The following is a 24,476-nucleotide window of genomic DNA, read 5'->3' as shown; positions in this document are numbered from 1 at the left end:
TGACAAGAATACAGCCCCAATTCCAGATGCATGGGCACTCACCTGCCATCAGCCAGCCACCATCACCAAGCACACTCTGTCCTTGCAAACTTAGATGGCGTGGGAGCCACAAGCCAACAGCTTAGCTGCTCTGGAAATGATTTACAAGTGTAACTGTCTGACCTCCACTTACCATCCGGTCTCTTCACAGCCACAGGTGTTTCAGAACTGGGCGCTGGGGTCTGGGGCTTGCTGTTGCTGGGAACATTTCCTTTCCTTTGTGACTCTGCTGCCTGTGGTGGGCTTGATTCCTGTGACCTAGGCTGAAGCTCACTGAGGGACTGGAGCTGAAACAAGAGCACAAGGTAGCCAGGGCAGGGGCTCTGTGACCGTACACCTTCCAATAACCCCTCAGCAGTACAACAAACCACCACATGCCCCTGACAAGAACACACAAACCCCGAGAAATGCCATGATGTGTCTGCCAGAACTTGTATCAGACAGCTGAAAGTTGAGTCAAGATCTCCCGGAATGTATTTTCAATAATGAACAGAACAATGAAGCAGAGATGAATAAACAAATAGAGATCACCATCCCAAACTAACTAGGCCTAACAGGCTTGCCCACCAAGAAGAGCATACACATTCCCTTCAGGTGCACATGGGCTATTCCTCAGGTTGTAAGTCCATAAAACAACACTCAATTTGTGGTGCTACAGGATAAGCAAGGTTGGCGGTTCAAACCCACCAATCACTCCTTGGAAACCCTACACAGTGCGGCTAGGAGTAGGAACCGAATCAAAGGTACTTAAGAACAACAACAACAACAACAACAACAGTAATTGTAAAGTCACACAGACTATGTTCTCTAACCATAGTGGAATACAACAACAACAACAACAGACGGAAATTAGAGAAATTCACAAATGTGTAAATTCAGTAACTCATCTCCAAGTAACCAATGAGTTAAAGAACAAATTACAAGGCATACTCAGGAAACACTCTGAGATGAATACAAATAAAAACAATATATAAAAATACAGAAGTCAACTTAACCAGTGTGTAGAGGGCATTTATAACTAAAAGTGCACCTATATTAAAATAGAAGATGTCAAATTAAAAACCTAAACTTCCACCTTAATATACTAAAGCAAGCATAATGAAGGAAAACAATAAGGATTAGAAAACAATTTTATGAACCAGAGAATAAAAAGCCAGTAGAGAAAATCAAGGAAAACAAGTTAGTTCTTGGAAAAGATGAACAAAATTGGCAAACCTTAAACTAGATTAACTAATAAAAAAGGAGAAAACACTCAATACAAATTTTTAAATGCAAGGGAGTATCACAGCCAAGCAACACCATGAGCGATACAGTAATTCTATGAACAAGTACAGGCCGACAAATTAGCTAACTTAGAGAACATGGACAGACCCCTGGAGGGCACAAATTACCAAAAATGACTCAAGAAGAAACAGAAAGTCGGAGCAGCTCTAATAACAACTTGTTTACTAAATTTTTCCTCCTCAAAACGAGGAGGGTATTCCTGAGTGTTTCTGTGTACATCCCTGCCCACCCAGGCCCACCCCTACCCCCCCACTGGGAAAAAAACAACAACAGAGGGAATGTAAGCAAATACTGTTGAATGATGATGCACAGAGGAGATTGTAATCACTGTAATGAAACGATGGTGCAAAGCCAATGTTCTCCCATGTAAACTATCACTCAGCTCACAATAAAAACATTAAAAAAAAAAAAAAATAAGAGGAAGGAACATTTCCCAACTTATTCTAAGAGCCCCACATCACAGAATACCAAAACAAGACAAAAATATCAAAAGAAAATCAAACTGTAGACACTAAAATCCTCAGCAAAATATATGAGGATTGGGAGCACAGGGGCTCTACAGGATCAGCACTGGACTGCAAACCACAAGGTCCACGGTTCGAGCCTGCTGAGCTGCTCTGCAGGAGAAAGATCAGGCTTTCTGCTCCCTTAAATATATGTTGGAACTGACTCAATGGCACTTAATAACAATAACACATATAAGGATTACACACCACAACACAACAGGATTTCTTCAAGAATGGAAGGCTAGTTCAACATCTAAAACTCAATGAATGCAATATGCCCTGGATAGCAAATAAAGGACCAAAACCACATGTTCATTCACCTCCAAAGATAAAAAAAATTGACAATATCCAATACCTCTTCTGTGTGTGTGTGTGTTTTCAAAGATCCTCAACAAATTAGAAGGAAACTTCCCCAACCTGATAAAGGGCATCTGTAACATCAGACTTAGAGTAAATGACTGAATGCTGTCCCCAAAGAGACAGGATGCCTGCCCTTACCACTTCTATTCAACACTGTACTGGAGCTGGCAGCAGGGAATTCGGCAGAAATCAAAAGCATCCGGATTAGACAGGAAGAAGTAAAGCTCCCTCTATTTACAGATGCCAAGGAATCCACACAAAAAAGGATTAACCGACTCAGCAACCCTGTATAGGGTTTCCAAGAAACAACTGCTGGGTTTGAACCACCAACCTTGTGGCTAACAGTCTGGTATTTATTCTACAGTTCCACACCACCAATAGATGTAAGATCAATTTGCAAAGGTAAATTATACTTCTTACACTATCAAATAAATCCAAAAATGAAATTACAATAACATCTCCTGTTTAAAAAATAGGAGCATTAAACAATTTAAGACTAAATGGAACAAAAGAGGGATAAGATATTGTTGAAAGAAATTAGAGAAGATCTAGATGAACGGAAAGACATTTCATACTGATAGACTGTAAGACTTTTGTCATTTTAAGATGCCAGCATGCTGGAAGCCCTGGTAGTGTTAGTAGATTACACTCTGGCCTGTTAACCACGAGGTCAGTAGTTCAAGTCTACCAGTCACTCCACAGGAGAAAGATGAGGCTTTCTGCTCCCATAAAGATTGGAGTCCTGTTGTGGCACTGCTAACCACAAGATAGGTGGTTCAAACCCACCAGCTGCTCCTTGGAAAACCTATATAGGGTCACTACGAGTTGGAACCGACTTGTGACCCTGTATAGGGTTTCCAAGGAGCGGCTGGTGGGTCTGAACCACCAAAACAAGAGGCTTCAGTGTTCCCAAAACAAGAACAGTGTCTCTCTTGCAGGCTGGCTATGAGGCTTAAATGAAACAATTCCCAGAAAGCCCTATGCGTGGACACTCTGGTCTGGAGCTAGCACACTGGGTCAGAGTCAGGACATCCCAGGGACCCAAAGCCACAAGGAGAGAAGAGGTTAAGGAGAGGAGAGAGTAGAGTGTATCAGACAGCAGATAAGAAGAAAGAACATATGGCCCACATGGAGTGTGGCACTGGGAAGCCTTGGCAGAAAAGCTCGAGAATTACCTGCAGATCTCTTTTTTCATCCAGGTCTATGGAAGCCAAAGCTTCATTTCCCTTTTTGGTGACTTCCTCTATCTGCTCTTCACACTGCTCCTTCACCTCTTTCATCTGACTGATGCACTGGCTCCTTCAGTGACATACAAACAAAAACAAAGGACACGTCTTTACAGAGCATCTATGCATGCAGTCATCCCCACGGCCCGAGACACGCAGGTCGGTGAGAGGCACAACCGTGGGGCCCTGCGTCAGGTACTTCTGTCTGAAGAGGACACGAAGGAGGGCCAGAGGCGTTTTAAAGAAAATCAGAGTTAACAGCCACTTACTAAAAAAGCGTCATGTTGTTCTCAAACAAATGAACTGTAATGCTTAGGGGAAGCAATTTTTAAATTACATTCTAATTCAGCCTGGGCTGTGAATCAGCTAAGGTACTCTGGGGGACAGCTTCAGCTTTCAGCCTGAAATTTATTTAAAGGGTATCTCAGCAAGCTTCAGAGCTGTGAGGTAACTGTAAGAATTTCTGGTCTTCTCCCCATCTCCTTATGCAACAAATAAGGAAGCTACTGTCAGATGTGCACCCAGTTGATTAAGCAGAAAGTGGAACCAGGCCTTCTGCTCCCAGGTTCCAGCCTTCTGCTCCCAGGTCCCAGGCACACGAGAACCAAGGGTGAAATGACAATCTCTAACACTCAGATACACCTTTCAGTTCAAAGCATTTCCTGGGCCACAGCATACACCACACACGAAGGATCTCAGGTGCTTTTGAAAGAAAGACCTACCGAGTTCCTGGCCGATGGCAGCATACAGACCAAGAGCCTATTGAAACTGTCATCTAATTCTATTCTCACAACACAGAGCCATGCCACAGAGTGGATTCCAACTCAGGGTGATCCCATGTGTGTCAGACTAAAACTCTGCTCCATAGTAGTTTAATGGCTCCTTTTTCAGAAGTAGGCTGCCAGCCCTTTCTTCTGTGGTGCTTCTGAGGGGAATCAAACTGCCAACCAAGCACGTTAACTCGGCACCACTCAGGGACTCCATTCAGTCAATAAACGGAGCTAAGTTATAGGGACATACAGGGCTTGACCACCAGTGATTATTCTAATGGTATAATTGCTGGCCAGAATAACTTTAGTCATTGTTGTTGTTAAGCCCACAGTGCCACACACCAGGGCTCCACATCATTAGTGGAATGTGCTAAATACAAGAATCTATCTGGGCAGAGGACCCAACCACCCCGCAAAGAACAGCTTCTGTAAGTTCTATTCCCCCTTGGCAAAGAGATGACATAGTGAGCAATTCATCTCCTATGCCAAGTGCTGTAGGATAAAGACAGGAAGGCTGTGTCTGGATGGAACACAGTCATTGTTTAGTAATGTCTGTCACAGATGAAGGAGTAGCAAATAGGGACATGTGTCCCAGGTATCTTCTGACTCTGATGTTAAGGAGGGAGCACAACATGCACTACATTGCTTTCTATGAAAAGATGAGAATAAAAGTTATTTTAACCAGGAGTCTGAAGGGATGCTTAAGGAGGCCTATGAGCACCTACCTACTAAAGGCACAATTTTATGAATACGTTGCTGTTGGTGTTAAGTGCTGTCGAGTCAGTTCTGACCCACAGTGGCCCTGTATAGGGTTTCCAAGGAGTGGCTGGTGTGCTTGAACCACTGACATTGTAGCTCAAATTGACTTTGCAGTCTAGTGCATTAACCCTCATATTAATCTGCTAACATGGTATCCATACTGCATCCCCCAAAAGTATGTGTCAACTTGGCTAAGCCATGCTTCTCAGTGCCATGCTGTGACCTGCCATTATCCTGTGTGCTCACCTTCCCAATGCCTGAGGCACGGCTAGAGGCTGTCATGGCGATGAGGCAGGGTGCAAGCTACAGGAGTTATCTGTAGCTTGAGCCCATCAATTTTAAGATATAAAAGAGATTAAACAAGTAAGCAAAGATCAGAGGGATCCTCAGTTGGGACTGACTCCACGGCACTTAACAACAACAAATACCACCAAGAAAGAAGAACCAGGAGCAGAGGGCATCCTTTGGACCTGGCGTCCCTGTGCTGGGAACCTCCTAGACCCAGGAGCCACAGAGAGGTAAAGCCTTCTTCGAGAGCTGTCGCTCTGAAGTCTAGCCCCCTCAACTTAAAAGCCGAGATTACCTCAGCAAGATGGTAAGTGGAAAGATAATTCTGGTGAGGGCTAAGAGGGGAGTGAGGAGAGCTGTAACACGGACACAGTGATGGGAAGCAGCAACCAAGAAATGGCAGTAGGACCAGGAGACTAGCATGAGACTGCACAGGGGCCAACCCTGGACATGACAACTTTCAGATCGAGGCCTACTGGTGGAGAGGGTGCCTCTGGGCACTTATTGGTGGAGCTAAAAAGCTGTGAACACTGGTCTGAGCAGGTGAAAGGCTGGGCTGGCCTCTTTGAGAAATCAAGGAACCAGGAAGCAGAAGCTGAAGAGACAAGGAGAATGAGACACAGAGCTGCCTCAACTCAAAAAGTAGGTCCACAGCCTCTAAGGTCTCAAAGTATGAAGCCATGTCTTCTGGGGTTTGTACAGCTGGGACCACAGCTTCCTTAGGTGTCAAAGAGTCCAATGTTTAGCAGCTCAGTTCCACAGTGTGGGGCTGCCATTCAAATGTGCCAGGGGGTGGAGCCAGATCTGCTGCCCAAAGCTGAGGGATGGAGCTGTATGCCCAATGGGCAGAAGAACAGGGCCTCAAGAGCTTAGGAGGTAGGGCTGCCACTGCGCTGGACTAGCAGAATGAGGGTGTCAAAAGCCAAGGGGGCAGAGTTGCTGTACCAGTGTGCCTGGCAGTCAGAGCTGAAGCCCAGGGCTAAGGGGTCTTCACCCAGAGTCCTCTGGAGGGCAGGGCCTAGAGAAGTTGCTCTGCCAGATTCTGGACTTGCTTGGTACCTGTTGTTTCTATCATTAGTATGCAATGTTTACCTGGTGCCTGCTCTACCATGGTACTTTGGAAACAACTTGTATTTTATATTTCACATGTCACAGATGAAGAATTTTGCCCCAGGAGACTTTGAACTTTAAGTTGATTTAAAAGTTTGGGGATGATTATGATGGGATAAATATGTTTACATGTAATAAGGACATGAACTTTGGGAGAGCCAAAGGGTAGAATGGTATGGACTGAATTTTGTTCTCCAAAAATGTGTCAACTTGGCTGGATCATATTCTCTGTATTATGTAATAATTCTCAGTTTTGAGATCTAATATAATTATCCTGTGTTATAAGTCTTACCTCTATGTTATTAATGAGGCAAGATTAGAGATGTGTTAATGAAGCAGAATGCAATCTACAGGATTAGGTTGTGTTTTGAGTCAATCTCTTCTGAGATACAAAAGATTCAACAAGCAAGCAGAGCTCAGGGGGACCCACTACCACCAAGAAGGAAGAGTCGGTAGTGGAGCGTGTCCTGTTGACCCAGGTCTCTGCACTGGAAACCTCCCAGACCCAGGTGAAAACAGATGAAAAGCACCTTCCCACAAAGCTGGCAGAAGAGAGAAAGCCTGTGTCTGGAGGTGGCACCCTAAACTGTGAGAAAATAAATTTCTGTCAATGTCCAGTTGTATTTCTGTTATTGCCACACTAGATCACAAAGACAATACATTCTTTCTCAGATTCTTAAAGGTTCTATAAGCCAAAGAAAGTAATGGATGCAGGGTCTTTGGGTGCAGCGAGAGAGACAAACGCAGTCAACCAGAGAGAGCTTTCAATCTCACTATCAACCTCCTTGGAGGGAAAGGAGTATGGCATGTATGCATACCTCACCCAGGTGACACTTCCACGGCACTGGGCTGATTCCAAACTAGGTCAGTAACACTTAAGTGAGGCCATTCAGATTTTTATGTGGTTTGGTCAATGGAGGGGAAATATTGGTGTTAAAGTGTCTTTTAGGATGAACTGCAAAAGTGTGGTGCTTCATTTCTGTCTGAATATATATACATTTTTTATTGTTAGCCTATCACAATCGATAACTCTTCGTTGTGGGGCTGTACTGTACATTACAGAGAGTTTAACTACATCTCCCGACTCTACACACTAGGCGTCAGTAACAACTCTCTCCTTGCCAAGTGCTGATAACCAAAAATATCTTCAGACATTGTCAAATATCCACTGGAGGACAAAACTGTCCCCCACTGAGAACCACTGGCTTAGCTGAATGAGTTTCTGCATGCTTACTAATTCTATCCCTTTGTGTTGATTGCTTATGTCCTTTGAGCATTTATGTACTGGGGGCTTCATGTCTTAGTTGTATTTGGTTCTAAAGGGACCAGAAAGACAAAAGAAGATGCTCTTTTAGACAAACACAGGATGCACTATGGGAACAGATGGTATGGGAAATTGTTGCTCTCTTATACTGATTGTAAGAGTAATTTGCAGAGGGCAAAATCCTTTCAAAAAGCAATTTGGCAATTTACACCCTAAACGTATGGGAGAGTAAGTGAAAAATACTGCTACTGGGGTTCCAGTTCATACATGCACAAGTTTATTTCAAATAAAATGTGTTTAAGGTGATCAATGAAAGGTTGCTGACAAGTTCACTTAGTCATACACTTGTCGTCTTCTTCTTTTTTTGTGGTTGTTGTTAAGTGCTGTGGAGTTGGTTCTGACTCATACCGACCCTGCATAGGGTTTCTGAGGAGCGGCTGGTGAGTTTGAACCACTGACCTTGCAGTTCAATCTGACCTTGTGGTCCAGTGCTTATCCTACAGTGCAAGGTCCAATCATAGCAATAGGTTCTCAGGGGTCTGTTGGGCCAGTTAAATTCAAGGCAGAGAGGTCAGCTCAGACAGTTAGGGCAACTGGTTTGGGAGATTCCAAACGAGTCATCTTGATAGATTTTCTTGAAGGACACAGGGCAACCAGAGGAGCTTATTTACAAGCAGTTCTAAGAAAACTGAAAACTACACTGATGATAAAAGAGGGCAGAAAAGTCATGTGGAGGAATTTTTGACACTGTACCTGCTCATTCTTCAAGATTAGCAAGAATTCTTTGTTGGAAACTGTACTCTATCCACCCTATAACCATAATCCTGCCCTTCAGACTTCTTTTTATTCCCCAATCTCACAGAGCATTAGACAGAAACTCATCCGTGAGTGCCTTGAGGATAACAAAAGTGCTCTTTTGAGGAGGTGGAAATCAAAGTGCTCCGAATTCTTCAAGGAAGGGTTAGAAACAATACCTTCACATTCTAATATTTTTGTTTGATAAAGGTTTCTATGACTTTATAGCAGTAGTTTTTTGTGTGTAGTACCCTTGTACAGTTGAATCTTTTCCACAAGGAAATACTTCAAGATAATAATTTTTGAAGTTATATAATGATGCCACTGGGTCTAAGCAAGTTATATGAACCCAAATTTAGAAGCAACCTACATATTCAATAAATAGAACATGGTTAATGAAAATGTGGTTCCTATACATGATGGAATTTCAAATAGCCATTTTTAATGATAAGATATTTTTGGAACACATTCCAGTATTTTATATATAAGGCCAATAATAAAAACAACTCAATTTTTTAAGGAGCTCTGATACCGTAGTGGTTACGAATTGGGCTGCGAACCACGAGGTCAGCAGCTCCACACTACCAGCTGTTACGTGGGAGAAAGATGAGGCGTTCTGCTCCCGTAAAGATTTACAGCCTCGGAAACCCTGTACAGAGTCGTAATGAGTCAGAACCAACTCCACGGTACATAACTACCACCACCACTCAGTTTTTTATATATAAGGCCAGTAATAAAAACGACTCAATTTTTTTATGCATAAGGCCAATAATGTCAACTATTTTATGACATCTGTGATTATGTTAACAAACCCCTGTGTACTTAGACATGGATTGCCATAAGGTTAAATCAAAGGAAAAAGAAGCTGAATGAAGGCTGGGCAACCCAGACATCCCACCTCTAGTTACATTGTTTTATGAGAACAAAAAAAAAAGAAGGAAAACTACAGAGTATGCAGACTACACACATTTAAAATTGTTTTTTTAACTATCTTGTTAAAGGGTTTAGGTCACTTCTGCTTTGATTACAATATTACTTGGTTCTAACTAAAAAACAATTGGAAAAAAACCTGATACATCACAGAAAATAAAATGCCCACAGAGCCAACACCCAGCAATAAACTCTGCTGATACTTTGCCAAAACGTCCTTATCTGTGGGTATGATTGCACTAACCTCTGAGCACTTTGGGAACACATTTTTAAAGGTTTCAGATTACTGACTTATCCAGTCCACCTGCACTTTATAGAGATAATCTGCCCGGTTTTAAGAGATGTGTTAAGACACTTCCTGTTAAGGAGAGCTGGCGTGTGGGTATGTGTGTTCTCCTTTATTCTTTATCCTGTATCATGACCCCCTAGCTAACACATACATGGCTTCCTGAAACCCTGTTGACATTTAAAAAATAAAATCCATTCACCTTACATGGGCCCTGCACACAGCCGACTCTGGGTTCATGCTCTCTAACCGGAAGGGTGACTCTGCCCTGAGCCCTTAGCTTCTAACTCGCTGATCTCCGGCAGGGCTCACACACAATTAAGCTGCACTTACAGGTCATAGGAGAACTTCCTCTCCAGGTTGGTCTGATTCTTCTGAAACTGGAGAACGTCCTGCTGCAGCGTGCCATAATTCTTCTGCAGGGTCTTTAGCTGGTCTGGGGAAAAGGAAGTCAAGAAATTGCACGGGTCTCTGACACGGTCCTCATGCTATTCACCCAAACAGGGCGATGGCAGGCCAAGTCAGCCACAACCAACCCACCCTCTGCTGTCAAACCAATTCCAACCCATGGCAACCTCCCGTGTTACAGAGCACAACTGCTTAAGAAGGTTTTCTTGGCTGCCAACTTTTCAGACGCAGACCACAGGGCCTTTCTCCGTGATGCCCCTGGATGGATTCAAACCATCAACTTTGGGGTCAGTAGTGAAGCGCAGTAGACACATCAATCCAAGCTCTGGGACTCAAAAGAGAGTGTGGGTGGGAGAGAGAAGAGGACAAGAGCCCAGCTCCCTAGGAATTGCCAGGTTCTAGCCACGGAACTGCTTCAAAACTCTCATGATCCTGTATGAACCTGCATCTTGATTCTTTTTTCAAGGGTCACTTTTTCTTCCGTAAATACCCGTTTGGACCAAGTCCTTAAATGCAGTAGGGGGCTCTATTAGCCTTATTCTTAGACAAAGTAAGCCCAAGCAGGCCCACAAGGGCACCCCTCATGATGTCCCTGCCCCCAGCAGATTTATCCTGTGTGTGCAGCTCTGACCCAAACACTGGTCAGCTAAGCAGCCACCACAACCTGCTGGACACACTGCCCTCAGCGGTCAGGCCACACGCCAGCATTATTCTCCTGCCATTTGTTTACAGTCTAGCTGTACTCTGAGGTCCTGTGTTCACTCACTCGCCAGCTCTCTTAACTGGAAGGCAGCATGCTCTTTGAGGAAATTCACCTGCCCCGTCCATGCCGACCTGATGACTTGGCTCCTTCCTAACAACTATGTAGGGAAGGGCAGCAGCTGCTGTGTAAAGTCAAGCTGTGGGCGGAAGGAAATGCACTGGCCACAACCCCAAACACAGCCCCCTGCACAGACGCCACAGCCCCAGGGTTTCTTCTCAAAACAGGGACCTGCCAGACTCCCGGGAAGAAATAACATGAAATCAAATGAGAGATTCCATGAACTACTAATGAACAACGTGGATATACAACATGGATCAACCTCAAAAGCATTTTGCCTAAGAGCCAAAAGATGAGAACAACCCAAGGATGAATGCACGCACAAAACAGGGTGTATCCCAAAGAAAGAACTTAAATTCTGATACATGCCACCACATGGATTAACTTTAGAAACATCATGAAAGAAACCACATACAAGAGGACCAAGACTGTCTGAGCCCATTCAAAGGAAACACCTAGCTCAGGCAAGTTTATAGAGACAGGTCGCCAGGGGCTGGGGGCTAAAAGAGTGGGAGTCAGTGCTGAAGGGGTGCTGAGATTCATTGAGGGTGATGAGGAACTTTTGGCACTGGACACTGGTGAGGACTGCACAGTGTGGTGAATGTCATGAATGTGACTGAATTGCACCCCAAAGAAAATGGTTACCATGGCAAACTTTTTGCTACATATATGTCACCACAATAAAAATGTAAAAGTATATATTTTGCTAAAAGAAGCCGGCCTCAAAGAGTCATATAGGGTCTCTCTCCATTTATATAGCATCCTGGGAAAGACAATAACATGACTAAAGACAGCTCAACAGGTGGCCGGAAGCTGGGTGGAGGGGTGCGGAGGGGGAGTTTTATAGCATGAAGGAGTGTCCAGTCTTAATTGTGATGGTGGCATGTGAGATTGAACACATTTGTTAAAACAGACAGAAATGTACACTACAAAGGGTAAGCTTTACTTGATGTGAATTATACGTCAATGAACCTAGCTATCAAAAGGAAAAAGGCGCAGGTTCACTGGGCTGCTGCTCGGGAGACACAGCTTCCCTGAGGGGGTGCAGTGGCTGCTGGGAAAGAGCTGTGTGCTCATGTTCCCCTCCTTCTCCTCCTCATTTCCTTGCCAGCAGTTATCCAAAGGAACACATGAACTATTACACCCACAGCAATACGGAAAAGTCACAAAATAAGCATGCTGAGTGAAAGAAGCCAGACAGAAAGGGAACACACTACTTGATTGCATTTATACTGCAAACCATGAGGTCAGAAGTTCAAACCCACCAAACTGCTCCTCAGAAACCCTATAGAGGGACGCTATGAGTTGGAACTGAATCAACAACACTTAACTACAACAACATATTAAAATGCAGATTTCTACAGGGAGAGAAGACGCACAGGAAATGTCTCGCAATGATGGGTGTGTACACTATGTTAATGGGGGGGGGGATGTATGAATCCATCACAAAATCTGTCCAAAACTGCCAAGTGGACACTTTAAATATGCATACTTTGTTGTTGTTGCTACATGTCACTGTGTACATGTGGAGACACAGAGGCCCTAAGTACAACAGAACGAAACACTGCCTGGTCCTGGACCATTCTCAGAATCATTGATAAGTTCACTGTTGCAGCCACTGTGCCAATCCATCTCACTGAGCATCATCCTGTTTCCAGCTGACACTCAATTATACCAAGCATGATGTTCTTGTCCAGGGACTGGTCCCTTCTGATCACATGACCAAAGTACATAAGACAAAGTCTCACCATCTTTATATCTAATGAACATTCTGGCGGCACCTCTTGCAAACAAATTAATTTATTCTTCTGGTTGTTGTTGTTAAGTGTTGTCAAGTCAGTTCTGATCCAAACTGACCTTTAAAGAATTTCCAAGGAGTGTCTGGTGGGTTTCAATCACCAACCTTGAGGTTTGCAGTCCAGTATTTATCCTACAGAACCACACCAGGACTCTATTCTCCTGTTGTGACTAGAAGCCACTGAGTCAGTACCGACTCATAGCGACCTTATGCACAACAGAACGAAACACTGCCTGGCCCTGCACCAACCTCACAATCACTGCTACATTTGAGCCCACTGCAGCTACCACTGTGCCAATCCATCTCATTGGGGGTCTTCCTCTTTTTCACTTACTCTCTGTTTTAACAAGCATGATGTCCTTCTTCAGGGACTTGTCCCTCCTGATAATATGTCCAAAGTATAAAAGATGAAGTCTGGCCATCCTGGCTTCTAAGGAGCATTCTGGTTGTATTTCTCCCAACACAGATTTTGTTCATTCTTCTGGCAGTCCACGGTACTGTCAATATTCTCCTCCAATACCATAACTCAAATGCATTGATTCTTCTATGGCCTTCCATATTCATTGTCCAACTTTCACTTGCAGGTGAGGCTATTGAAAATACCATGGTATTTTCAGACGCACCTTAGTCCTAAACTGACATCTTTGTTCTTGGCCACTTTAAAGTCATGTGTAGTCCATCAATTCTTCTTTGATCTTCCTAATTTATTTACCAGCTTTCACATGTATATGAAGCAATTGAAAAAACAGGGCTTTGGGTGAGGCGCACCTCAGTGACATCTTTTGCTTTTTAAAGAGGTCTCTTGCAGCAGATGTGTCCAATGGGACACAGCATCTGAATTCCTGACTGCTGCTTCCATGGGATTGGATTGTAGATCCAAATGAAATGACATGCTTGACAGCCTGGATATTTTCTCCAATTATCATGATGTTGCTCATTGGTGCAGTTATGAGGACTTTTGTTTTCTTTGTGTTGAGATGTGGTCCATTCTTAAGGCTGCAGTCTTTGATCTTCATCAGGAAGTGCTCCAAGCCCCCTTCCCTTTCAGCAAGGACAGTTGTGCCATTGGCGTATCGCAGGTGGTTAACAGGCCTATCTCCAATCCTGCTCCCAAGTTCATCTTCATACAGTCCCATTTCCAGGAGCGTTTGCTCAGCATACCAATCCAGTGTGGATCTTACAGGTATCACACATTTCAACTTACACACTAGTTTTCAGTGAGAATTCTTGACCTGAATTTAGATTTCATAAAACTGAGGTATAAAAGTAAATCAATATATCCAAGATGCCCCAAGCAGATCTAAATTTCCCAATAACTGAGTCAAGTATCTCATTTAAATTTACACTAAATGCTTTAATTCCACTTTTCCAGAAACTTTTTTAAGACCCCTCATATATCTGTCTGTTTCACTCTGTCTCTCTCTGTATATATATGTATGTCTGTGTGTACATACACATATATGGGCCAATCTATCAACATATATATGTTGCTGTTGAGTCAGTTCTGACACAGAGAGAGAGAGAGAGAGAGAGAGAGAGAGAGAGAGAGAGAGAGAGAGAGAGACAGTGGTTCCCTAGTAGAATCCTCACCTTCCAGATGGGAGACTGGAATCTAATTCCTGCCAATTGACTCAATTGTCTGTGGAGGCTCGCATGTTGCTTTGAAGCTAAAAAGATTTCAGTGGAGCTTCCAGATTAGGAATGTCTAGAAGAAGAGCCTAGCAATCTACTCCCCAAAACCAGCCGATGAAAACCAACTGACAATGGATCACAGGACAGCAGAGGACTGGGCAGTATTTCATTTCATTGTACATGGGGTCGCCATGAGTCATGGGCCAATTCAACAGGAAAAACATACTAAGTTATACAATCTACAGTAATATATGTATCTCTACACACACACACACAATACACACAAAAGCACGTACACACACATACATATTTCTTAATCTATTAATGGTAAGAGCCTGAATTCTTCCGTATGTAGCAGCTAAAAAACAAACACAAAACAACCAAAACTGTCATTGAGTCGATTCCAGCTCCTACAGAACACAGCAGAATCTCCCAGTGTTTCCAAGACTGTAAACCTTTATGGGAGCCGACAGCCACATCTTTCTACTAAAGAGCTACTGGTGGGTTTGAACTTCCAACCTTGCAGGTTAGCAGCTCAATGCTTAACCCATTATTACACCAGGGTTCCTTCCTGCAACAGCTTGCTTGTTATTTTAGTGCCGTAGAGTTAATTCTGACTCATAGTGACCCTGTATAGAGTTTCCGAGGAGCAGCTGGTGGGTTTGAACCACTGATCTTGTGGTCCAGTGCTGATCCTACAGCGCCCCACCAGGACTCACATAACAATTAGCAATGTATATTTACTCAATATGACTTCTAGAAGAAAACTGCCTTTAACAAAACACATTTAGGCACAGAGAAGCAATGAAAGGTTACTCCATCACTCATAACACTGTCAGATCACATCAGACAGACACCAAAATCCCCAGGAAAGGGCAAGAGGACATTTCCTGGCCAAGAGTAGTCTGGTATCCTGGAGGGAGGATGATACTTACCTTGCAGGGCCCTGATGAGTCGCTCTCCAGTGGTGATGTTATTCACTAAGACTGCCTGCAGGGACATAAACACAGAATGAAGCACCACAACTCGACAAAAGAAACAAGAAGATAGACATATTGGAAGGAAAAAGGGAAAACGATTATTTCTTTCTGGAAGGAGCAACACACCACACCCCCATTCCCGTCCAAGTCAGATCCGCAGTCCCGGAAGGCTGCACTCAGCTCTCTGACTGGGCTAGCAAGTGTCCAGTTAGAGAAAGAGGACTGGTTCTCGTGCAGTCCAGCACAATGCCTCCTCCAAAGCCGGAGCCAACTAGGCTTCCTGCCCCTCCCCAGACTCAAAGAGTACCCAAAAAGGCTCAATCAGCAACCTCCATGGGAATGCCAGGACCACAAGGTCTCTGGGAGAGCCCAGGAATAGTTACATCCTCTACCCAAAGTCAAACTCTGAGCTGTAGGCCGGCTAGCGGGCAAAATGAGAAGTGGACTGATTCCATGATCACACCACCAACGAAATCCCTCAATTTTCAACTTATTTTATCTGCTGGCTTTGCCTCTTCCCTCCACAAAACCTGGAAGCTTGAAGGATGATGGCATTGTGGAGTGAAGTATGTCCCCAAAAAAGATTATGTCCAAGTCCTTACCCCTGGTACTCTGAATATGACCTTGTTTGGAAATAGGGTCTTTGAAAATGTTTTTAGCTAATAAGAGGTCATACAGGAGTACTGTGGGTCTGAATCCAATAGGAGCCGTCCCTGTTGTTTGTCATTGAGTTGGTTCTGACTCATAGAGACCCTGTATAGGGTTTCTGAGGAGCAGGTGGTAGGTTTAAACTGCCGACTTTGCAGGTAGCAGTCCAGGGCTTATCCTACAGCACTACACCAGGACTCCCATCCACTCTGAGTTGTGTGATTATAAAAGAGACTGAGAGGGAAGACAGAATGTGAAGATGGAGGCAGAGATTAGAGCACCAAGACAGTGGGTCTTCACCAGAAACTAGGGGAAGCAGGGAACAGATTCATTCAGAGCTCTCTGAAAGAATCAATAAGACTCACCCCCTGATCTCAGATTCTCAGTCTCCAGAACTGTGAGAGGTTAAATGTCTGTTTTCATAAACTTCCCAGCAGCCTTAAGGCGGTACCACAGAGTTCGCCTGGGAGCCATCAAGGCAAAGTGGTCGGGTCCCCTCAGAGCAAACCCCCTTCCAAGACTAAGACACAAGGGGAATACACGAGCAGGCATGTGGTCTTGCAGCTGACCACGTTGGTCTCTGATATGGGGAAGTGAGAGAAAAATAGCAATGAAGTTGTGAGCTAAGTTCACATTCAATAGCTAAGTCCAAGTTCAAAAGACCATGTTCAATAGACTCCTGTGGACCCAGGTTGAGACCTAGTTGTCCAGCAGTATGGCGAGACATGGAGACTCCTGAGCCCAAAGACAGTGACATGGCCACAGAGGACTAGAGTGGAGAGTGAAGTGTCCAGCTGATATGAAGTGAGGGGAGATGCACAGGAACACCCATACTTGCAGATAATACCCACTTGATGTGGCTTCAATGGCTAGAGGATCAGAACTCAACCAGAAGAAGAAAGAAGAGGAAAAAAAGTGTAATCCGCTACAATTTGATGAACTTGACCTATACTTATGGATGTAGTAGCTCAAAAGAGGGAACAAATCTTTACAGTAAGGATCATTTCCACCCCCTCAGTACACACAGGGTTGACAGGGATGGGCAACTTGGACATTGGCTACCCAAAATGGGGGAGGGGGAGGAGGGCTACAAAGGCAAGAAGGCTTACAAGCTTTCAAGAGGGAGCCTAGTTCCAGAGGGGTCGGGAGAAGGTAGAATCTCCACTGAGTGGTTTCCAATCTGTTGACACAGGGCTGATGAAAGGAGATGGGGATAAGACTTTTGGGGTACAACAGTGAATAACTGCTATCAGGACTCACTGTGAAAGTCAGAAATATAAAGGTAGATGTTTTGTAACAAAAGGAGGGGAGTGGCTGATTTTGCAGTCCAGGAGCAGAGGTCCCTGGGACCATCAAGTGATCAAGAGTGGAGTGTGGGATCCTATCCAGAGAAGCAGTGACACCAGAAATGAAGGCAGAGATGATGACGTGGAGAGGTGGAACAGCTGGGGACTCTGGACTCAACTCAGGGAGGAAGAGGGGCTGTGTGCTGATGGCCAGGGTACTGGCTTGCGGGGTGTGCCCTTTGGTTGTTTAATGATGCATGGAGGGGATTATAATCATTGCAGTGAAACGAAATACGATAGGATGAATGTAAAGCTGGTATTCTCCCATGTAAACTATCACATAATTCACAATAAAAACTTAAAAAAAAAAAAAAGAAGGTACCATAGAGATCATTCAACCAAGGTAGGAGCATCAACAACAAAGAGGTGTCAAGGTAACGATACCACAGAGAGCTAAGTAAAACAAGGGCTCAGTGTACTAAATACGTCATTCCAGGTACTGTCCTAAACAATGGAGCATCATGAAATGGGCAGTGTAGCATCTCATGTTAAGGAATAGGAAGCTGAGGCACAGATCACTAGAGTGGCACCAAATCCCATGACCATAAAGAGGCAAAGCCAAATGTGCCAGCCTCAATGCTCTAATCACTAATCAGATGAGACACCAGACCCCAAGCAGGCCACTAGTTTCATGTATTTCCAAAACCTGGGAAAGATGGGAATACCTAATCAAATCCCCCAACACACAGGTGCATCCACACAGCAGGTAAGTGTACTAGCCCATTGTCTGTCTGACTGGCTAGTAGGAACAATGAAAGCACGCCACCTCCCTTTCAGTACATAGCTCTGGACGTCCATGACTTCTGTGTCTAGCCCTTTGTCTTACCTTGGGTGGAACAGAGATAAGATTTATCACTAGCAGCAGTTTCCTGGAGTGAAGTGTTTTATGAATATAAGGATGTATTCTTAAGAAATGAAATCTGGTCAAAATGAACCACTGTTGTTTAATGAAGGCGGTCTGGGGACAAAGAACCTTTACAGGCACCAGAAGAAAGGAGTCTGGTGGTTATACCTGTGAACTTAACCTCTCGGGGAGAGATGACCTGGAGTAGAGTGCCTGCCAGTATTCTGGGAGCAGGGGAGGGCAGAGAACCAGAAGTGAAAGGAAGAATCACACACACAATGGGGAACCAGCTTTACAAAGCTCACAAATGCAGCAACATAGGAAAGAAGGCCCAGAAAGCCAACTGGAAAAGATAACAAATATTGTCAGCGATTGGATTGTGTCACCCCAAAACATGTCATCTTAGCTAGGCCACAATTTTCAGTATTGTGTGGGTGTCCTGCATTCTGTGATTTGTGTTGTAAATCCTAACCTCCATGTACAAATGGGAGTCCTGGTGTGGCGCTGTGGGTTAATGCGCTGGACAGCAAGGTTGGTCTGAGCTGCAAGGTCAGGGATTCAAGCTCACCAGCTGGTCCTCAAAAACCCTATACAAGGTGGTTATGGGTCAGCACTTAGCCAACAACAACATATATTAATGAAGAAGGTTGAGGGTGGGTTGTACCTGAGTTGCAGTCCTACAAGAAGGTGTGACTCAAGCCCCACCCTTATTCACGTCACCAACCTCACCCAAGTCACACCTCGTACTTTACAGGAGACTAAAGGAGAGAGAAAGGATGCAACATAAGAGCCAGGAGCAGAGTCATTTGGGCATAGTGGTGATGAGTCTGGATGCTAATCTCAAGGGCAGCAGTTTGAAACTACCAGCCGCTCTATGGGAGAAAGATGAGGCTTTCTGCTCCCTCGGAAACCCTATATAGGGTCACTATGAGTCAGAACCGACTCCACGGCACATAACCAATCAATCAACCCTGTGCTGTAACCTCCTGACTCAGGAAAAGATTGAGGCCAAGACACATGGAGATCTCCAAAGGACACCAGGCCCACCGACACTGAAGGAGACAAGGACTGTCACCTAGAGCGGACACAGAGATAATCTTCTCTAGGTCCAGCATCCTGAGTTCAGACTTCTAGACTCCTAAACCGTGAGAGCATAAATGTCTGCTTGTTAAAGTCATCCACTTGTGGTATTTCTGTTTTAGTACCACTAGAGAACTAAGGCAAGTAATATGAGAAAAGCATAGTTGCTTGAACCGTAAGTTCAAGCTCACCAGCCGCTCCTTGGAAACCCTATAGGGGTTGCTATGTGTCGGAACTGACTCGATGGCACTTAACAATAGCAACATAGCCATAAAACCTTCTTATTTCATTGTTGTTGTTAAGTGCCATCGAGCCGGTTCCAACGCATAGCAACCCTGTATAGCATTTCCGAGGAGTGGCTGGTAAGCTTGAACTGCTGACACTGTGGTTCAAATGACCTTGCAGTCGTGCGTATTAACCCACAGCGCCACACCAGTACTCCAGGGGGGAAAGGTGGAACAATGAACTTATGTTAGGGAAAAGGAACACCTTGCCCTTCCCAACTTCACTCAAGATTCCCACAAACTCACATACCAAGATGGTGGGAATAGGAAGAGTCAGGGATGAAACCCAGAGGAGAGACATTTCAGGCAACAGAGCCAAGGATGGTCCATGATCAGCCCTCATTGACTCACCTCTCTCCCTTCTTCAAAAATAGAAAGATCTAAATAAGGAGCTCTGGTAGTGTAGTGGTTACGAGTTAGGCTGCTAACCTCCCGGTTGGCAGTTCTACAGGAGAAAAATGAGGCTGGCTTTCTGTTTCCGTAAAGATTTACAGCCTCAGAAACCCTATGCAGGGTCACTATGATTCGGAACCGACTCCAGCACATATCACGAACCAACCAATCAATGAGTTAAATAATGCAAGATAATGCACTGGATCATAAGGTCAGTTTGAACTGCAAGGTCAGTGGTTCAAACCCACCAGTTGCTCCTTGGAAACCCTATGGGTTGGAACCGACTTGACAACAACCACCACTTCTAAATTACCTAGTAAAAACAGATATGAGCACATCAAACATCACATTTAGCAGTAAAAGCAAGCTGACGAAATCTCCACCGCTTCCTTCTGAACATTCATGCCCAAACCAAAGGAGAAACACTATAGCATCACATAATTATACAGAATTCTAGACAGCAGATCTCGCCTAGGGAAACCATTTCCACAGACCTTAAAGACACCTGATTAGCTCTTCCTCCAACCTTCCACATAAATCCATTATCAGGGTCTCCAACTAACATGAGGTTTGAGGGATTGTTGCAATCTGAAATGTCTGAGGCTATGTCTAGCTCTCAAGTGACCTTATTCTTCCAAAGAAAACAGATTTTAGTTATCTTCTCTAACTGCTTAATTCTGCATGGAAAAAACATAATCCCCATCAAAGAAAAGTGAAAGAAGGAACGCAAAATACTTTTTAAGATCTTTTATATACAGATTTATACTTATAGAAAATCTTGAATCCTGTACAAGAAAACTATGAAATTTTTTCCTAGCTTCTTCGGGAGCTCAATATATTCTTTTTTAACAAATCTGCACTAACAAAATTATTTTTAAACAAGTTATACATTCTGTTCTCAGCAGCCTTTCCCCCCATATACTAATGTTCAGTAAGCACAAGAAAAAATGTTCAACATCATTAAACATTGTTATTGTTAAGTGCTGTCAAGCAGGATCCAACTCACAGAGACCCTATATAGGGTTTCTAAGGAGAAGCTGGTGGGTTTGAACTGCTGACCTTGTGGTTCGCAATGCACTGCTGATACTACAGCACCACACCAGGATCCCATTAGACACTGGTGGTGGTGGGTAGCTATGTTCTGTGGAGTAGGTTCCGACTCATGGCGACAATGTATACAGTTTCTGAGACTGTAAATTTTCATGGAAGCAGAAAGCCTCATCTTTCTCCCGTGGAACAGCTGGTAGTTTCAAACTGCTGACCTTGAGGTAAGTAGCCAAACTCATTGCACATTGTTGTTGTTGAGTACCATCAAGTTGGTTCTGACCCATAGTGACCCTGAATAGGGTTTCCTAGGAGTGGCTGGTGAGCTTGAACCACCGACCTTACTGATCAAACTGATTTTGCAGTTCAGCGGATTAGCCCACAGCACCACACATTAGGGAAATGTAAATCAAAACCACAATGCAATACCGGTTGTGACACTGTGGGTTAATGCACTGGACTACTAAGTCAGCTTGAACTGCAAGGTCAGTTGTTCAAACTCACCAGCCACTCCTCACAAACTCTATACAAGGTCGCTATGAGTCAGAACCAACTCGACAGCTGTAGGATAAGCATTGGAATACTAACCAAATGACAGATCTAACCCACTAGTTGCTTCTCAGAGATCTTATACACAGTCACTATGAGTTGGAACTGACTCCACAGAGGTAACAATTCAAAAATACAAATGGGTGTTAGTGAGAATGTGACAAAACTGCAACCCTTTTAACTTGCTGGTAAGCATTTAAAATGTTGCAGCAGCTGTGAAGAACAGCTTGGTAGTTTTTCAGAAAATTAAACAGAGTTATCATGTTGTTTTTGGGTGTCAATCCTGACTCATAATGATCCCACGTGACAGAGAAGACCTGCTCCATAGTTTCCGAGGTTTTAATCTTTACAGGAAACCATAGAACAGTGTCATTAATATGGCATGCAACTAAGACTTTACTGAAAATAATTCAAAGACAGTTGCAACAGTGCGTTGACAAGAGAACTGCCAGAAATTCAGACCAGATTCAGAAGGGAATGTGAAACTTAGGAAAATCATTGCTGGTGTCAGATGGCTCTTGGCTGAAAGGGGAGACTTTCAGAGGCTTTACTCACTATGCTAATGCTTTAGACTGTGCAGAGCATGACAAGCTACGGATAACACTGTGAAGAATGAGTATTCCAGAACACATGATTGTGTTCCGGCAAGATGGAGGACTAAGCAGATGCACTACACAGACCCTCTACAACAAAGATTCGAGAGACAAAATAAAAACAGACACAGATGAAAATTCGAGTACCCTGAACTTCAGAAGAAAGGTTAGAGAGGTGGATGGAGGGCTTGCTGGGAGGAGAGGTTGAGCAGGCATGGTAAGGGAAGGAGACTGGCCAGATGCAGTTCTACCACCTTGTGAGCAGCTTTGGCAGCAAAGGGTGGCCTGGCATCCATGCAGGTGACGGAAAAGGTGTGATTTCTTCTTTTCCCCACACACTTCCCTGGTGACCATAAGGGTGGTGAGCTCCCACCAAATCTGTCCCTGCTCTCCAGGAGTTCGGAGGCTTTTAGCTGAGCATCATGTGAGCATTAGGTAGGGGCTGGCTGTACTGCTTTTGTGTGCCATTTTGGGGCCTAGATTCAGGTGGGCTCAGCTCGAAACCCAAAAAATCCACAGTCACCAGAGCCCCAGTTGCTCTGTGGTCCTAACAGACACTGAAGTCAGCTCCTTCAGGGGCCTTCATGAACTATTTCCAGATTGAGTGCCCTAAACATACATACCATGGAACTGGATAGGAACTCCATTTAGGCCCAGGAAATCTGCTCTCCCATCCCTTCCACAATCACCACATGAGCTCCTTGAATTGCAGGAGTCCCCCAGGATCTCTCCCCTCCGGGTCCAATAAATGCACTGTTTATTTTTACAAATGCAACAACGTCACAATACCTCAGAGACAACAGACAATTTTAGCTTACATGAAGAACCAAGAGAGAATGGCTCAAACAAATGACCAAGATGCAGAGCCAGAGATGTTTCTGGGGGAAAATGGCAATAGAACTAATTGAAAAAGGATTTAAAAGACTCATAATTAGGTACCCTCAAAGGATTGATAGAAAGATTGAGGAAAGCAAGGAGAACACAAAAAAACTTGAGAATAATTCAGGAAAACACTACAAAAAACAGACAAAATGCAAATTTTGAAACAATACAAAATCTGAAATTTTCTAATATAAGATTAATACCAAGATCTCAGAAATGGACAATATACTGAAAGGGCAAAGGAGTAGATAGGAAGAAATGGCAGCCCAAATTAGGGAGACTGAAGATAAATTTCTCCGTTCTAGTATGCTAGAAGGACAATCAGAAAAAAAAAGCCTGAAAATATCCAAAGAAAGCCTACGAGTTATGGGGGACACCATGAAGAGGAACAATTTATAGGTGACTAGATTTCAGGGCAGGAAGAAACAAGCACAGAGAAAACTGTCAAACAGTTGTTAGAAGAAAACTTCCCTAAAGTCATGAAAGATAGTAGATAAGCATACAAAGAGGCTGAATGTTCATATCCCAAATAGGAGAGAACCCAGAAGAAAATCACCAAGATGTGTCACAGTCAAACTGTCCAAAAACAAAGACAAGGAAAGAATACTAAGAGCAGCTTGGGAAAAACAAAAAGTTACCTATAAAGGATAATTAGTAGGACTAAGCTCTGATTTCTCAGCAGAAACCATGCAGGCAAGAAGGCAAGGAGAGGATATATACAAAACCCTGGAAAAAAAACCAACTGCCTACTAAGATTCATATAGCAAACAAAGCTGTTCCTCAAGTACAATGATGAAACTAGGAAATTTCCTAATAAACAGAAATTAAAGGAATTTGTAATGACCAAACTAACTTCAGGGTGCAGAGGGAGCCAAAAGATGTTCTTTGGATTGAGAATCAACAACAGAAAACAATGTGCGATTAACATACATGACAACACCTCCCATAACTCAATTAAGATATTGTTGTTGTTATTAGGTGCCATCGAGTCAGTACCGACCTATAGCAACCTTATGGACAGCATAAGGAAACACTGCCCAATCCTGGGCCAACTTCACTACTGTTGCCATGCTTGAGTCCATCAATGATGCCAGTTGGCCAATCCATCTCATTGGGGGTCTTTTCCTCATTTTCTCTGACCCTCCATCTTACCAAACATGATATTCTTCTCCAGTGACTGGTCCCTCTGACAATATATCCGAAGTATGACAGATGAACTTTGCCCATCTTGGCCTCCAGGGAGCACTCTGGCTGCATTTCTTCCAAAACGGATTGATTGGTTCTTTTGGCAGTCCATAGCACTTTCAATATTCTCCTCCAACACCATAGCTCAAAAGCATCAATTCTTCTACAGTTTTCCTTATTGACTGTCCAGCTTTTGCATGCATATGAGGTTACTGAAAATATCATGGCTTGGGTCAGGCGCACCTTAGTCCTCAAGTTGACATCTTTGCTCTTCAACTCTTTAAAAAGGTCTTGTGCAGCAGATTTGCCTAATGCAATACATCGTTTGATTTCTAGACTGCTGATTCCATGAGTGTTGATAGTTGATCCAAGA

At 43.8% G+C, this 24,476-nt stretch overlaps 1 protein-coding gene across 1 annotated transcript in view; it reads right to left on the bottom strand.

The window, feature by feature from the left end:
* The window catches only part of GOLM1 (golgi membrane protein 1), a 70,907-nt gene that overhangs the window by 6,501 nt on the left and 39,930 nt on the right, over positions 1-24,476 (bottom strand). The window contains exons 3-6 of the mRNA XM_006877728.1: positions 15,211-15,265; positions 9,951-10,053; positions 3,365-3,488; positions 173-326 (exon numbers count right to left, since the gene is read on the bottom strand). Of these exons, the coding sequence (XP_006877790.1) occupies positions 173-326; positions 3,365-3,488; positions 9,951-10,053; positions 15,211-15,265 (436 nt within the window). The remainder of the gene's footprint in view (positions 1-172; positions 327-3,364; positions 3,489-9,950; positions 10,054-15,210; positions 15,266-24,476) is intronic.

Source organism: Chrysochloris asiatica, unplaced genomic scaffold (genome assembly GCF_000296735.1).
Source record: "Chrysochloris asiatica unplaced genomic scaffold, ChrAsi1.0 scaffold00576, whole genome shotgun sequence".
Taxonomy (NCBI): domain Eukaryota; kingdom Metazoa; phylum Chordata; class Mammalia; order Afrosoricida; family Chrysochloridae; genus Chrysochloris; species Chrysochloris asiatica.
This window is presented reverse-complemented; position numbering and strand designations above follow the sequence as displayed.